This window comes from Populus nigra, chromosome 8 (genome assembly GCF_951802175.1).
Source record: "Populus nigra chromosome 8, ddPopNigr1.1, whole genome shotgun sequence".
Taxonomy (NCBI): Eukaryota; Viridiplantae; Streptophyta; class Magnoliopsida; order Malpighiales; family Salicaceae; genus Populus; species Populus nigra.
The window spans coordinates 10,053,191-10,070,661 of record NC_084859.1 but is presented as its reverse complement, the minus strand read 5'-3'; the positions used below and the strand labels follow the sequence as shown (position 1 = coordinate 10,070,661).

General features: G+C 32.6%; 2 protein-coding genes across 3 annotated transcripts; both read left to right on the top strand.

Moving 5' to 3' along the window:
• The first annotated feature begins 906 nt into the window (after positions 1-906).
• On the top strand, positions 907-3,982 carry LOC133702371 (ethylene-responsive transcription factor RAP2-12-like). Of its 2 annotated transcripts, none has more exons than XR_009843712.1 (3): positions 907-1,347; positions 2,755-3,662; positions 3,759-3,982. XR_009843712.1 is itself a non-coding variant. In XM_062126707.1 (3 exons), exons 1-2 carry the CDS (start codon positions 1,062-1,064, stop codon positions 3,609-3,611), a joined length of 1,143 nt encoding a protein of 380 aa, XP_061982691.1. In that variant the 5' UTR covers positions 908-1,061; the 3' UTR covers positions 3,612-3,658; positions 3,759-3,982. The 2 variants fall into 2 exon arrangements, 1 of the variants encoding a protein (XP_061982691.1); XM_062126707.1 differs by having other exon boundaries at positions 908-1,347; positions 2,755-3,658.
• Positions 3,983-14,612: 10,630 nt separating this feature from the next.
• Positions 14,613-17,471, top strand: LOC133700854 (GDSL esterase/lipase 5-like). Its single transcript, XM_062124554.1, has 5 exons — positions 14,613-15,301; positions 15,427-15,548; positions 16,286-16,516; positions 16,614-16,857; positions 17,083-17,471. Exons 1-5 carry the CDS (start codon positions 15,037-15,039, stop codon positions 17,331-17,333), a joined length of 1,113 nt encoding a protein of 370 aa, XP_061980538.1. The 5' UTR covers positions 14,613-15,036; the 3' UTR covers positions 17,334-17,471.

Below are 17,471 nucleotides of genomic sequence, written 5' to 3'. Positions count from 1 at the left end.
GTTATTTTTTTCCGCTTTCCTCAGTTTAATTAATTTTTTAATTTTTTTCTCACCCGTAATTCTCACTATGCTACAGTACAAACACACAATAATATAAGAATGAAATTATATATATATATATATATATATATATATATATATATATATATATATATATATAAAATTGAAGATAGAAGTTTCAGAGCATTCTGACAAGAGAAAAGGAAAGAGAAGCAAATAGCATATGCAATGACCTCATTCTGTATATAAATGTCGATCACGAGCGTGTGGCGTGCACCCAACTACGCATTTCATGTACCTCAACCATGGCATGTTATGTAATAACAACGTAGTTAATGGCAATGTTTATTTATAATTTTAAAGAATTGATCAAATGATTAAGAAATTATATTTTATTTTTTAAATTCCTTTTTAAATTCGAGGTTGATATTTTAAGAAAATCATTAAATTATTCTAAATGCAACAAATTCATGTCAAATATATTTATAAAATAACTCAAAAAAATTAATCTTAACGAATACATAACATAACTTGAAAATATTAAATATGTATATAAAAAATAAAAGTAATCTAACTTTAGACTTGTTTGAGATAAAAATTGTTTTTTATAGCGTTTTTTATTTTAAAATATATTAGAATAATATTATATTATTTTTAAAATTAGATTTTTAAATCAGTATATAAAATGATAAAAAATTTAATTTAAAATTTTTAAAAATAAAATTCTACGGTTGAAATGTAATGCCAAATAACCCTTCCTTTTTTACATATGTAAAATTCAACCTCAAATAAAAAGATGACCGTGGCAACCAAAATCTCACCAACTTGACAACGCAGAAGGCTAAAATAGTAATTTCACATCCATCCCTCTGAGTCCTTTCCTCCCCCCACCTATTAAACAACTCCTCCAACCATCTCTACTTAAATCCCAACAATCGCTACTTACAAATTATTCTCTCTTAGAAGAAAAAGGAAAATCACCATCTAACCACTCTCTCTCAAAAATCTTTTCAATTACACCCCCGTGAAGCAACCCACTTGTATAATCACCATCAATCAACATGTGTGGCGGTGCTATCATCTCAGACTTCATCGCTCCGACAACCACCGCTCGATCTTCTCGGCGGTTGACCTCGGGCTTTGAGTGGCTTGAGCTGAAGAAACCCTTCAACAGCAAGCACTTGAAGCCAGTTGTTGCTGATCCCGAAGATGATTTTGAGGCTGATTTTCAAGAGTTTAAGGATGAGTCTGATGTCGACGAGGATTATGATGTCTTCGCTGATGCCAAGCCTTTTGCTTTCTCTGCTAGTGCTTCTGAACCTGCTAAAAAGCTTGGGCTCCCTCGTGGTAATAATGCCTTTTCTTTTGTTTGTTTGTCTTAATTTTTCTTACTTAATAATTACGGTTATGGGTTAGCTGATTGTAGCTTAGAAATGGGTTTTTGTGATTTTTTTGGGAATCAAGTTTCTGGGAGATCGATGCTACAGTATTGAGAGTACGCTTTAATAATTTTTATATGGCTTTTTTTCTTTCAAGCTTCTTACTTTCTTTTAAAAAAACTGATTTTGTGTCTTGATTTTTGGTAATTTTGAACTTGATGGGATATATGGTAGGTTATGTTGATCATAGTTTATTGAGGTGACTTGTGGGTTTTTGTTTCTGATCATATTGATATGAGATAAATTTCTAGCTGTGTGTGCGTGTTCACTGATCATTTTTGCGGGATTAGATTTCTGTTCATTTTTCTTACAAAGCTTATACGTTCATGATGCAGATCTTGTAGTTTTCTGCTATGATCAGGAATTTTTTCTATTTTAAAGGTTGTTTTTTCTTATTTATTTATTTAGTGTTGGGCTATTATTATGTTTTGTTGTTATTGTTGTTATTTTTCGGTTGTCTTTGTGTTATTAAATCTAGGACTTTGATTCATGCGTGGAACCATTTCTTTTCATCAAGCTTTATTGTTTAATTTGTCCATTGCTCCTTTTTGGTTGTTAGATTTCCTTACAAGTGGAAGGAAAATAAATGATGAATAGTGAGAACTCAAAGCTGTGAAGTTTAAACCTTTTGAGATGGGAGCAAAATCCTCTCGTATCCGTGGATTTCTGATTTTTGATGCTGGTTTGGTTGAATTATATTTTTGGACTCAATTGGTTGTATAAGGTGTACTAATTTATTTTGGGTACAATTTATTATTATTATTATTATTTTCTAGCCAAAAGATAGGACTCGTAAAACCAGTTAGATCTAAACTTTATGGATTCTTCAAATCATTAGCTGTTAAAATCTCTGCTTCTGGTGATGATCTCCTGCTGTTATCTGAGGTGTTAATAGCTGGTTTTATAGGGGGGTTCTTTGGTTACATGATGTTGGTGTTAAATAAATTAAAGGCAGATTTGATTGGGTTTCTCATTTAGTCTAAATTTGAGAAAATCAAAATTGATAAATTAATATCTTGTCAGACAATAAGCTCTCTTTGTAGTAAATAATTATTGAATTGCAATATAACTCCAGGTTAGGAAAATTTGCTTCAAATCTTGATTTCATTTTGTGATTCAATGCAAGTAAAATTGGATCTTTTTATCTATTTAAAGCCAAAATTCTTCTTGCCGCTGTCTGCTTTCTGCCTCATGAGTGTTGTTTCTCCTTTTTGATATCTTTATAGGCTTTGCTCATGCAGCAGCACGCACCTAAAGTATCTGTGCCCGTGTGCTTAATAATATCTTTCCTTATTGTTTTTGGTTGTTATTGAAGGTTCTACTGCTGTTAAATCTGCTGGATTCAGTGGACTTGCTGAAAAATCAGCAAAGAGGAAGAGAAAGAACCAGTTTAGAGGAATTAGGCAGCGTCCATGGGGAAAATGGGCTGCTGAGATTCGTGATCCCAGGAAAGGGGTACGTGTCTGGTTGGGAACATTCAATACTGCAGAAGAAGCTGCTAGAGCATATGATTCTGAGGCACGTAGAATTCGAGGCAAGAAAGCTAAGGTGAACTTCCCTGATGAAGCTCCATGTGCTTCAGCAAGGCATCAAATTAAGGAAAACTCACAGAAACGACTTACAAAGGCAAATTTAAGCCAGGATTTTAGTTACTTGAGCAACCCAGAAACTGATTATAATAATATGGGCTTTGTGGAAGAGAAACCACAAGTGAGCCAGTTTGGAATAATGAATTCTTTCCCGGCCAATGGAGATTCTGGGGTGACGCCCTTGAGTCCTCCTGACAATCCTTCTATGTATTTCAATTCTGACAACGGGAGCAACTCATTTGATTGTGACTTTGGGTGGGGAGAACAAGGCCCTGAAATCTTGTCTGTTCTTGCAGCAACTCCAGAAGTTGATGAAGCCGTCTTTGTGGATGCTAATCCTAAGAAGTTGAAATCATACACTGAGAATGCAGTGCCTGTTGAAGAGAAGAATGGAAAATCTCTGTCCGAAGAGTTGCTGGCTTTTGACAATCAGTTGATGAACCTTCAGATGCCAGATATTGTGGGTAACTGGGAGGCTTCTCTTGATAGCTTCCTTAATGGAGACACAACTCAGGATGGCACAAACGCGGTGGACTTGTGGAGCTTCGAAGACTTCCCCTCCATGGTTGGGGGAGTTTATTGAGCCTACTTTTCTGTGTTTGCTAGGTTTTGTAAATAATAAGGCTACATGTTAGTGAGTTTCATCTCTATTTTTCCTCTCTACAAGTTATTGTTTTACTCTATTATGAGTTTCATCGATAATTGCTTCCTTTCATTTTGCTGCTCGTAGGAATGGTTGTTTATCTGAGATGGGAATGGAGGACAACACAGCTGAACATGCTTAAAGCCTCGATGTGGGAGAAGCATTCCAGGAGCTTTTTCCATATAAAAGTAGTACATTCGGTTTCCCGTTTCATTACATTTTAAGTCATTGGACTTTGGAAGTTGGATTCGATGACTGTAATTTGACAATATTGTGTGATTTATTTTGAGAACTGAAGCCTTAAATTTCAACTTTGTGGTTGGTTTTCCCCCGTGGCCATCATTTTTGAATCCTGATTAACTAGTACTCTGTATTGATAAATTCCTGAAAGAAAAAGTTGCTTGCCGTTATGGTTGAAAAGTCTCCGTATGTCCCAGATGCAAAGAATGAGGGATGAAGTCAAAATAGGGCCATTTTCACTTTTCTTGTATGATTAAATAATGTATCATTCTTATTTACTTGCCCTTGCAGGTGGAAAGGTGATGGTGCTTGTGAAGGGTCATCATCTTTTTCCCTGATAGACATTTTTAAACACAGAAGGATATGGATCATCCAGGGTCATCTCCTTCTTTGAATGATTCATATTGTTTTAAATTCAACTCCTGCCTGGTAACTTGAGCTCGGGAGATTGAGCCAATTTCCCAATCGCCGACCGCGTGGCACATGGTAAAAGGTGATAGTTTTCAAAAGGTTGTCGTGATATGCCCATGTCCCATCATCTTCCAGCTTTAAAGCCAAGTAGCTCCAAAACTGAGGTGGCGGATTAGAGGAGGGATCTGGGATGGGGTCCACTGTAATATTTTGGGAGATCACAATATCTAGGATTGCGAGCCCTCTCTCAGACTGTGAAGTCTGAAATAGCAGTGGAAAAGAAAATGCCAAATAAAATGGGATTCGACGATGCGTAAGGTGTCTCGTGACGTTTTTGTTTTTTAGCAACAAATTTTGAGCAGCATGTGCCACTGCGTTCCCATCAGTGACTGCCGTGCCGGGCCGGGCCGGGCCGGGCCAGTTAAAATTGCCGAACTGGGAACAGGAAGAGGTCCCACTGGCTCCTATCTCTTTTGTTACGAATTGCTAAAATGCGCAAGGATGGGCATGCGACGCGAAGGAGACCAATTTTGAGATCGCAAAACCATGACAGCTGCTGTTGAAGCTGAATTGAACTAGTTTGATAGGCTGATACAGCGGCTCCTCTGTTTTGATTAGTTGATGCCAGCTATCTAGCTCGTGCCTAGCTGCGGGCAGGATGTCTTTATTTTCAAGTGTTACGTGCTTTTTTCACAAAAAATAAATTATAATTGCAAATTAAAAATTATTTGTGATAATAAATATAAATAAAAGTTATTGATGATAATCAAAGATTAAATTAAAAAATAATTGAAAGATAGATAGTAACAAGATAATAAATTCGATTGTATTGAATAATTTTGTTTTTTTATTTTTTTTAATGAATTGAATAATCATTAAAAAAATATAGGCAAAAAAAAAGGGTCAAATTAATCTTTTTCTCGAATGCAAAAAAAAAAAGTCTTGACATAATGTATGTTCTAAGAGAGACCTTTAAAAAATAAAAAAACTAAGAAATGATGTATATTATTTTTTAAGTTTAAGAGGTTGAAAATAATAATTAAAAAAAATAAAAAAACAAGCAAGACACCTGGAGCTCGTGAGCCACACCTTTTTTCCCAATATTAAAATCGTGTGCCCTCTTATTCTTTTTAAAAGAAAGTCAAAGGGCGGGTTGTCCCTTTAATTAAATAAAGCCTAGTTTTAAGTAACTAAGAGTGTGTTTGGTATTGTGGTAGCTGTTGTGGTTGTGGTTTAAAAAAAGTTGTTTTATAAAAAGTACTTTTAGTTGAAGTTGATTTGAAAAAATAAATGTTTGGTTAAAACTGTGGTTGAAATTGAGGTTGAATAAAAAGTAGTTTAATGTGTTTGGTTAAGAATGCTTTTGAAATTAAGGTTATAAAATAATTTTAAAAAATATATATTAATATTGATGATTTTTAATTTAAATATTGTAGATTTAACTACTGCTATTACATCATAAAATAAATAACACTTTATATAAAATATTTTTTATTGTTCCATTAAACCATCTACAATTTCATAACGTATGAAATTCATTCGATAAGGACTATAATTTCCATGGTTTATTGAGCATGCAACAACATCAGATAAAATATTATCAGGAATAAAATTGAAATTGCGATCAAATTCTGTAAATACTATGTCATTATGCGATATCCTTCTAATTTATGTAGTGTCATTAAATAATGTTAAATACTAGTTTTTTTGAATAAAATATAATTAAAAATAAAAAATATATATATTTTTTTACATTTAGGTTTGTACCAACCTGATCCGGCCAAAACATGCTACTCCGTTCTCCACACAGTGGAAAAGCTCCAGGAAGTCATCTTTTACATGCTCTCTAATGTTTGGGGAAGACAAGCTACAGCATATAGAATTTGCAATTCCAGAGACAAAAGATGAATAGTTGAGCCGACTTTTTTTTCTTAGCACAGTGAATCTTGAAAAATGAGGTTAGCTGTTGTTGGAAAGCATAATTTTCCAGCTTCTTATCAGCCACAGGTGCAGCCACAATTATTGTGGATCCCACCAAAATAAAATCTACTTTTTTGCATAACCAAACATGTAGAAACTGTGGTTTATTTGAACCTCCGGTACAGCCGCATTACCAAACGGTATCTAAGAGTTGCCAGAAAACTCAGCTTTAGTTTTTTTTTTCTTTTAAAAAACTTAATTTTTAAATTACTTTTTTACCCAAAACATCTAAAAAAATACTAAAACCATATATGATCTCAAATAACCAAGAAATCAATCCAAAAACTTGAAATCAATCCAAAATAAAAAAAAAACTACCAAATATCACATAATATATATATATATATATATATATAAAAGGTAAAAAAACACATAAGTTGAACTATTTTTATTGAATGAAACTCATTAACTCCAAGATTGATCATTTTAGTGGCCGAAATCGGTGTCAACTAATTATTTCCCCTTTTTTATTGATGGAATCCAATGGCATTTTCTCTTGTTTGTCAAACTAGAAATTGAAAACTAAGAAAAATGATGTTTTGGATCAAAATTGACTTTTCTTGAAATCTAAAAAATCAAGGGATCTAATATTTATAATTTAAAAAGTATAAGGATTGTAATGAATGTTTCGATAAATTTTCAAAAGCAACATCCATTCCCTCTATTGTTTTAAGTTTGATCCTTTGTCCAATAACCATGTCCTTTCTTAGCCAAATTAACTAAATTGTCCTCCAATTTTGTCCCATAAAGGAGAAATAAAAAAAAGATTTTGGGATGAAAAAAAAAAATACAACAATCCACGGTACAATAAATCTACATCCACAGTGGCATGGACTATAGTGTTTTGCCCATATCTTTTAATTTATAGTTAAAGTTAATGCTATATTATTGCTGCAATACCATCCTATGGTGTTCAATGCTCAACTGTAGAGCCGAGTTCTGAAGACTCGAGGCCCTATGTTTGCCCAAATATTTTTTGGGAGTTTTCAATTTTAGTGTTATGTTTTGAGGCATTAAACGACGCATAATATATGAATAATACGACAAGAATGAGAAGCCCAACCTCGTGAAATGTTAATTAATTATAATTGTTTGTCGCGTATTTGATATCACTAATCTCTAGGTCAATTTTTGTGTAGAAAACCAAGTCCATCTCTCTAGTTTTTCCAAAATATACTATTTTTATCAAGACTATAAGGGAATATCATAAGAATTTAACTCATCACAAGTTGACTGGAGGAACATGTTACCTTAACCATAAGTCCATTATACTATCTTATCACCTGGAGAAGAATCTTAATTGTGCAAACAAGCTAGCTAACCAATATTGCTAGGCTTGGTTCAGCACATTATATGGGTTAACCTATGGCTCATGCCGGAGAACTTAAGCCCAACACATGTTGCGGGTTAATATTACTCTAAGAAATGGGATTGAAGAATGAACTTCAGGGAAAGTATGATCCTTTTTTTTGGCACAAAGTTATAATATTTTGAAGATATTGATAAAGCCACCTTAAGAAAGGAATATGAGAATATATATATATAGCTAAGAAGTAAACATCAAATTCCTTCAGAATCAGGACCAATAACTTATGCCAAACTAACTTAGCAGTCAAACTATTTTTTCTGGGCAAACACTAATATGAAGACATGACATGGATGTTTCATCGAAAAAATTCAGGTTCTTTGTGTTGCCTAGAATTCCATAATGCATGTTCTTTCAAAACCTGTTTTTTCTTCGTATTGTTTTTCTTTCTTTTCATAGTCATAGCCATAGGGGTAGCTGCTTTCGTTGTTATCTTCATTTTGAAGCCTCAAGAGCCAAGTTTTCTTTAGAGACGATAATAATGGATTCATATAAACTTATTGCTTACCTTAATTCAACACTGTTTGTCTCATATGTTGTGTCTTTGATACAAAACGATAAAAACCATAACAAATTTGGCATAAAATATAGCCCTTCAAGGTTTCATGTTCTCTATAAAGGAATTTTTATAGGATTAATTCGAGTTCCTCAGTTCTATCAACCCGCTCATAGTTGTAATGTTGGTATAACGACACAGATTTCTCTCCCTTGTTTAAATGTCTCCCATATTTTTGATCAAGGTGTCTTAACAGCAAAAGGGAGGAAGAACGTTGTACAGATGAAAATATTAGGCGATGTTAGACTCTACCTGCGGTTATCTAATCTAACATTGCCTAGGATCAAGGTTTGTTCCCTGTATGACATTTTATTAAGTAAAACCAATTAAGGATATGAAATAGATTGCATTGAAATGACATGAGAAATATTTCCTTATCCTCATTGCCAAAAAAAATTTAAGGATGGATGAGTTTGTTTCTCTAGTTAGCATTGTTAAATTCTATCATATCCATCCAAGTTCAGAGAATGATTTTACATTTCAGCCTTTTCCTTGTATCTTATAACCTTTCAATCAACTTCTATGTTTTCAGGTTGCCCTGTAATGTGACATAGATTTCAACTATACAGAGTTTGCACTCAAAGATCAACCTTTTATAATGAAATAAGTTCAAGATCTTATAGTATGTATTTTTCTTATCATATTATGTCTCCATTTTTACCCATTTTGAGGCTTCTTGTCTTCTGAGATTACCAATATATAATTTCACTTTTCAGACATCTTTTCCTGTTAATTCTAAATCAATCTCCAAGAAGTGCAAATTAGCTTTGTATTTATAAAGATAGCAAAATTCACTCAATAGCAAGGATTCATGTACAAAAAATAAAAGTATGCACATGTTATTGTGCTGATATGTTAGGCTACCACTAACCATCAAGCTAGTGATTTCTGTAACATCTCAAAATTATTCTAAATTAATCAACTTTAACAAATTTGAGGTAAGTCTCTTAGGTAAATTTGAGGCAAGTCTCTGGATATTTTGTTTTGGTATACTTAAAAAATTTAGAAGATTTAAATTTTCTGGGAATCTCAACATATATATTTCTCTAGGTTAAAATGAATCATACGAGTCTCTATCTTTTGTGGTTGTATTGAATTCACCATTTTTCTTATGGAATGATAGCCATCAATATTGAATTAGCTTATCCTTAAGCCTTGACAATAATCAATGGAATGAGCCGTTGTTCCACTATCATACTTGTATTTGGAATTTTCATTGTACCATTTAGAAAAGTGTGGTTAGATAGATTTAAATGGTTAATGCATTATTTAATAAGTATTTGTAAGGGTTTGATAAATATCCTTAATAAGAATTGGGAGGGGAGAATATTTCTCTTGACATTTTCTTTTATGATTTGGATTTTGATTGTTATGATAACCAGGTTGAAACAAAGGCAAAGTTGTTTTGTTTATTTTGTTTGTAGCAATCTACAGTGAATTTTGAGGTAGAACAACATAAATCTTTGATGAACTAGGAGCATTATAAAAAAATTATATGCTTTAATTAACTAGATAAGAATTTTGATAAGGGTTTGTAGAGGGACAATGTGGCATATTCATAGTGAACTTTTTAATATTGGCTTCCATGTGTGGGGGCATCCCTTGAAAGTGAATGGTCTGTCTTAGCAGATTAGTTAACTGAGCCATTTACGTTCTTAAAAGTTATCTTGTTTCTACACAAGTTGAACTTCATTTTTGTCTTCTATTTGATTCTTGTACATCTTGTTAAGGCTTGATGTTTAGGGGTGGATTTATATTTCTCATTCAAAACAAGAAAAAAACACAATGTTGCAATGCCTATAAACATGGGATGCTTATGAAAAAAAGGTAAATTACATGCAGGTTTGCCATTCAAAGGTGATAATGATTATCATCTATAGATTTAAAAACTTGATTTTATCATTACACCAACAAGGGAATCTATATCTATCTCAATCAATTTGTAATAGCTTAGACTTTTTTAGAATCTATATGACGACCATTTACCATCCAAAAGTCTTGGAATTCAGGATGCTACATGTCGAGCTTTCTTTGTTGCATTTTATAGATGGTATATAATTATAATGATATGTCTACTCATTAAGTGAGCATGGATAGGTTTTATATTTGGTTTCAAAAGGGTCTCAGATTTGTTCAATGACAAACCTTACAAGGACATTATGGTGGCATTACAAGAAGCAATTAAGGTACATATGCCTATAATTACCAAACAAGCATTCAGATATAATAGATAACAACATGGTTTTCAAGTGTGACAAAATCCTTTAATGTTCTAAAATCCTTTTCTTATAAGGATTCTTTGGCAGATTTTTTCTATTACATAATTTTATACTAGCAAACATAATTTTTTATTCAACTATTGGATTGATACCAACCTTATGGTCATGTGATCCACATGCAAGAAAGACAAATCCTTAAAAGTCAAATAATCAAGTTTGATAGGAGTGTGACATAGAGATTACATAAACCAAAACACTAACAATATTGGAACATGAACCCTACCCAATGATTAGCGAATCACAAACGAGAAGTATAAGGAAGAATGCTACAAAGTCAGTTATAGTTTGACAAGTCCGAATGTTCTTTGTTTAACCAAAGATAAAAGTGTTGCATCATGTAAAAAACAAGTTTATTAAAAACATTACGGTTGAAAAGCTAAAACCTAAGTACAAGCTAAATAACTTTATTTATAATAAGTAAGAACAACCTAAACAATTCTAGAAAAATAATAAAAAGAGTTCTAAATAAAAAAGGAAAAAATAAATTCTAAATCAATTAGGAAACTAACATAAATCTCATACAATAGTTTATAAACCTTATCGCAATGCCTTTTTGATGTCGGATTGATTTGAAATTTAGCTATATATAAAACATGATCTCTAAAAAGGTTTGGTAAAATTTCAATTCGTTTCATTTGTTAAATAAAAAATTATGCTTGATAGTATAGAATTGTGTAATAGGAAAAATCAGCCCTATAATCCTTGTAAGAAAAGGATTTTAGAACATTAAAGATTTTGCCACACTTAAAAACTATGTTACCGCCCATTAAAGATCATTGTAGAAGTAGAAAAAGTCCCAAAATTAGTTGTTGAACATCCTTGCATTATTAGAAAAAGAATCCTCTTGAAATAGGAAGTCTATAAATAAAAAGGTAACAAATAACAAAATTTATATTGCATCTACTGACCTGTATTACGATACCTTTTAGAACTCCAATTGACCTCAAAATTTAAATTAATATAGAAAATATGTTTGAAAACTCATGGTAAAATTTTAGCCCGATCCAACGATCAAATTGAGAGTTATGCTTAATAGAGTAAAATTGAACAGTAGGCACAATTACACTAGAATTCGAATTTCCTTCTTCAATCTTTTCTTAGATCGTATCATTTCCTTTCTCTTTAAAATGATTTATCCTCGAATAACCCATAGGTACAATAGATGTTTTATAAGCCTCTTGTTTAAGCCTTCAGAACTCTTTTCTTGCTAACACTTGCATCCAACAACTTTGCATAAAAGCAATAACCCTTCTCTTTTTCCTTTCATCATTTCGGCGTTGTTGTTCCTCTTTCTCTAATGATTTGCATTCATAGAACAATTCTTTTAACTTAGCAAATTATTTCCTTAAAACCCTAAACATATAGGATTGGTCCTTGTATTCTTGAGTGAGAACCCTTCTTCGTTTCTCTCCCTCAGTGAATACATGTCACCAATAGAAAAATGAGACAAAAGACAAGCATGATATGATATAAAAACACTATAGGAATTTTGATCCAAATTTTGAAATTTGAAATTATAGGTACCGAATTGATTTTAATGAGATCAAACCTGAGAAATTCAATTTACCTTGTTACCCAAATGAATAAACCCTTATAAACCTGAATTTGTGATCTTTTTTATTTCTTTGTTTACTCCAAATAAATATTCCGGATAGAAAAAGATGTTAGACGCCTTTTTTTTTTGTCAAATGACCTTTAATGCAAAACTTGACAATAACAAAAGAAGATAGAAAAAAATTGACCAAATAGAACTTTAATCAAATTAGACCCAAAACGAGACACAAAGAAAAAAGAAATACATGGAAACAATTTTAAATAATAAAAACAAAAAGGACATAACTTGATAAGTAAAGCTAAGCTTTGATACTAACTAATATAAACCCCGTGATCACTTGGTTATGGAACACACATACAAGAAATACAAATCCTAGAAAGCTAAAGAATCAAGTTTGATTGAAGTATGACATAGAGATTACTTGAACCAAAGCACCAACATTACTGAAATATGAACCCCAACCCAACAATTAATGAACGCAAACGAGAAATACAAGGAAGAACACTACAAAGTCAATTATACCTTGATAAGTTTGATTGTTCTTTGTTTAACCACAAAGAAAAGTGTTGCATTACGTAAAATACAAGTTTATTCAAAACATCATGGCCGAAAAACTAAAACCTAAGTACAATCTAAAGAACTCTATTTATAATAGGTAAAAATATCTTAAACAATTCTGAAAAAATAATAAAAAAATTCTAAATAAAAATGGAAAACAAATCCTAAATCAACTAGGAAACAAATATAAATCAAGTACAGTAGTTTATGAACCTTATTGTAAGGATTTCCTGATGTCAAATTGATCTGACAATTTAACTCGATATAAAACAGAACTTCTAGAAATGTATGGTAAGATTTCAATCCGGTAAAACAATTGAATAAAAAATTATGCTTGTTTGCACTATACAATATGAAAAAATTAACCCATTAAAGAAAAGGATTTTGGAGCATATTTTATTTCTCAGTTTTCTCTATAGAGTTCTAACCTTTCAGTTTCACAAATTGTTTGAGCGGATTGGAATCTTTGCCTTCATCTTCCAAATACACTGTTCATGATCTACCTAAAATTTGAATCCCATAATGCAGCAGGGGACCGACCCCATCTCTTCAATATTCTTCTGCTACAAAATGAAAGGAGGAAATGCCAAAATGAGTACAGACAATAGTATTATTAGTCACATCTCAACAAACTTCCATTGGTAGGGCTTCTAACAATTACACATGACTGCCTAAATAGATGGCCAATCCGTGAATTATGACAGACGAATTTACAGACATATAAGCTGGAAGTTTACCAAACTTGATCATTGATGATGCTCCTGCACGTTTTAGACTTTGAGTGTTTTACATTTTTAAATTGTTTTGATATATTAATTTAAAAATAAATTTTAAAAAATATTATTTAAATAAATTTTAAATATAAAACCATTTAGATGTCGATGTAAAAGCAACCACGCACTAAACTAATCGCGAAACATGCTATCAATTGTATTAAGAAAATGTTAAACTGCCACTCAAAGAGGTGCTAATTATGATTCTGACTTTCTGTATCTTAGCTTGATAGGTGAAAATGACAGATATCACATTCCAGCAGAAGAGCACACAGGCTACGTATATATTTATCGCTAGACACAAAAATTAAACAAAAAAAAAAAAACACCCTTCACATATAAATAATTAGAGAAAAATTAAAATCTTATTTGATAAAACCTTTTAAATTAATTTAATCATATCAAATGAACACTGAGAGCTAGTTTGGGATAATTTTTGGCTTTGAGCTATAATTTAAAAATTAATTTTCAGAAATAATTTAAAATAAAAATGAGTTAAAACGATTTAAATTAGAAGTGTGTTTAATAAAAATAACAACTTAAATTAACCTTTTGAAAAAAAAAAAGTAATAAGTCATAATACATGACGTAAAATTTTAATTTTTTAAAAATATTTAAAATTAAAATAATTAAAATATTTTTTTAACATTAAAATAATTAAAAAACATAAAATAATTTTTTAAAAAACAAAATTTTTAAAAATACCATTTGAAAAACAATTCCAAACTACTTTAAATTTTAAGGAAACAACATTAAAATATATATATATATATATATCGATAAGACTACACTTTCATCAGTGGAGATATTTGAGAATTACCTGGACGAATACTAGACTGGGAAAGTGACAGATTCAGCAACAAAAATGATTCTGATTTTTGAAAGAAAGCTATCTCAAAAGGACATGTTCATCACAAAGTTAAAACATTATTCTATATGTTGGTTTAATTAATATAACACCAAGGCGACATCATGCGAGATCAACATCAAAATAGCACCTTATTCTTCAATCATGCGGCTGTTAGTTTTCCTAAGGAACTTATTGCAAATGATGCAGATGCATGCATTCTTTTCAACTGAGTTTAGGAGGGATTGAAAAAGAATTAAAAAGAGATTCATTGAAGTGGGGAAATTGTAGACCCCATCACCACAGAAATTTGCTATTTGATTTTGGCCAGAACACTATGCGATGAACAGGTTGTCCTCGTGCCACAAAACGTGTTTCCCAACTTGGTCCTTCTCCCATGCTTGAGTTTCTAATTGCCTTTTTTTTTTTTTGAAGAATTAGCAAAAAAGACTGTCAAGTTTACTTAAGAGCTCATTGACTTTGATGTTCTTTTTTTATTTCATCTGATGTTTGATCTGTCAGATTTTGCCTAACACATCCTCTAAAGTCCCTTTCATCGTGCCAAACCTCAAAAAAGTTGACTACAATGTCGACACTTGTACATCTCAGCTCCTTGTTTTGAACCAAGAACTCCCATTGCACCCAGTTGAACAAGGTCGGTCTTTTCTTGATATATACATGCGTATATGTATAATTCTTCAGCCATGTAAATGAAGCAATGGCAAAGCTCCTACATATTTAAAGTCAAGCCATAGACCACAAGTGGTCTCCGTGATTGATGAGAGCAAAACGAGTAAGGTATGGCGAAGATAAGTCAACACTTCTTGTATGCTTTTCTTCTTCACGCGGTCCTCATTTCAGCAAGATGCCAAGCAACATCCGAGCATCCAAAGAAACATGTTGTTGCCTTCTTCATCTTCGGTGATTCATTTTTAGATGCCGGCAACAACAACTATATCAACACCACAACTCTTGACCAAGCAAACTTCTGGCCTTATGGAGAAACCTTCTTCAAGTTCCCCACCGGTCGTTTTTCTGACGGTCGTCTGGCACCGGATTTTATTGGTGAGAGATGCAAATCTCTAGCTATGTCTTTCTTGTTTGTGCAACTCATGACATCCTTGGTTAACCTACAAATATTATGTTCTCTTATAATCTTGTACATTATTTTTTCTGGTTCAACATTGTAGCCAAATATGCAAATCTTCCATTTATCCCACCTTTTCTACAACCTGGCATTGATCAATATTACTATGGAGTCAATTTTGCATCTGCCGGAGCCGGTGCTTTAGTTGAAACATATAAAGGGGATGTAAGTATATTGTTACAATGGAATTACTTTCGCTACAAGCCATATCTTGCATATACTTATCTAAATACGCATGTTATTTAGGGAAGCCTTTCCACGCATAGACGTGCTCTGCTTTTCAAATAATCCAACTCATTGTGTGGATTGAGAACTTTTTTCTTTTCATTGATTTGTTTCAACTACTTTGTATTTCATGCTTTCCATGAGAAAGCAGAGACCTTTAACCTATTCTCTGTTTTTTTAATTACTTGCATGTTAGAAGAACTAAAAAGAAGGATAGAATGAGGTAAAGACTGGAGATCTAGAGGCCTTTTTCTTTCTTTCTTTTTTGATCCAAAGATGTAGAGACTTTGATGTTGTACCTATTAGAGACTTGAAAATTGAAGTTTTTGTTTTGACCCAAATATTAAGGGCAGTGTAAGCTCAACTTAAGACAGTATTACTTTTATAGGCTGGATGCACCTAATTTTTCGGGTCCACAAGCTCTTAAGTGCATCCTCGACATGTCAAAATCAAAGAGAAGGCCCTCAAAACTTAATGGCAAGCCGACCCATTTTCTTAACTTAGATGATCGACATAAAATTTGCACAGCTTTAATACGTTTCTGAAGTCAACATGGATATGGTGGAATGACCACACACCACACATAAGGCATGAAAATGAAAGGATTTCATTACCTGGGTGAATAGTGGCACCAAACCAGTCATATCATACTACTATTGTTTTTCATCTTTTTTTAGGTGATTGATCTTAGAACACAGTTGAGATATTACAAGAAGGTGGAGAAGTGGTTGAGACATAAGCTAGGCAATGATGAAGCCAAGATGACAATATCAAAAGCTGTATACTTGTTTAGCATTGGAAGCAATGATTACATGAGCCCTTTCATGACCAATTCCACTATTCTAAAGTCATACACAGACTCCAAATACGTTGGGATGGTCATCGGCAACTTGACAACAGTGATTAAAGTAAGTACTATTGCCTTCTAAACTTCTGATGCAGATTTGTATTTTCTGAATTCCATTTACGTAAATATCAAGACTTGTATCGATGCTGATTTGACAGGAGATATACAAGTTGGGGGGCAGAAAATTTGCATTTATCAATGTCCCACCACTGGGCTGTCTGCCCACAATCAGGAATAGCAACGGTAGCTGCCTGAAAGAAACTTCACTGCTTTCAACATTACACAACAAAGCTCTCTCCAAGCTCCTCCGTGAACTGGAGGAGCAATTGAAGGGTTTCAAACACTCACACTTTGACCTCAACAGCTTTCTTGAACAAAGAATCAATCATCCTTCTCAATATGGTATGTCCTACGATCTATGCTCTATAAAAAAACACTGTCATTTCTTTGACGCGGGGATTTGTGGGCTCCAACCCAAATTATTGTGGTCCTATTTTCTTTGTCCTTATAGCTCACTAGATTAGACCCATGAAGCTTTCATTTATGGGAAATGGTATGGATTGGCAAACGGCCTGGCCACTGTATATATCTAACATTGCTTTATGTTCAAATACTTGGATCATAAAGGTTTCAAGGAAGGGAAATCAGCATGCTGTGGAACTGGGCCATTTCGAGGAGTTTTTAGCTGTGGAGGAAAGAGACTAGTGAAGCAGTTCGAGTTATGTGAAAATCCTAATGAATACGTGTTTTGGGACTCTATTCATCTCACTGAAAAGGCTTACAGACAGTTGGCAGATCAAATGTGGGGTGGAGGGGTTGGCCACCCTCATGTTCTTGGGCCTTATAATCTAATGAATCTATTCCAAACAGAAACTTAGACTCTGTTTGGCGCCGTATTTTCAAGAATTTCTGAATTTTTTAATTTCAAATTATTTTTTATGTTTTTTTATTGTTTTGATGTGTTAGATATAAAAAAATATTATTTTAATAAAAGAAAAATATATTTTAAAAAGTAA

Coding starts and splice junctions, on each gene's coding strand:
- LOC133702371 (XM_062126707.1), top strand. CDS start 1,062: ATGTGTGGCGGTGCTATCATCTCAGACTTCATCGCTCCGACAACCACC. Junction 1,348..2,754: donor AAAGCTTGGGCTCCCTCGTG/GTAATAATGCCT, acceptor TTGTTATTGAAG/GTTCTACTGCTGTTAAATCT.
- LOC133700854 (XM_062124554.1), top strand. CDS start 15,037: ATGGCGAAGATAAGTCAACACTTCTTGTATGCTTTTCTTCTTCACGCG. Junction 16,517..16,613: donor ACTTGACAACAGTGATTAAA/GTAAGTACTATT, acceptor CTGATTTGACAG/GAGATATACAAGTTGGGGGG. Junction 16,858..17,082: donor CAATCATCCTTCTCAATATG/GTATGTCCTACG, acceptor TGGATCATAAAG/GTTTCAAGGAAGGGAAATCA.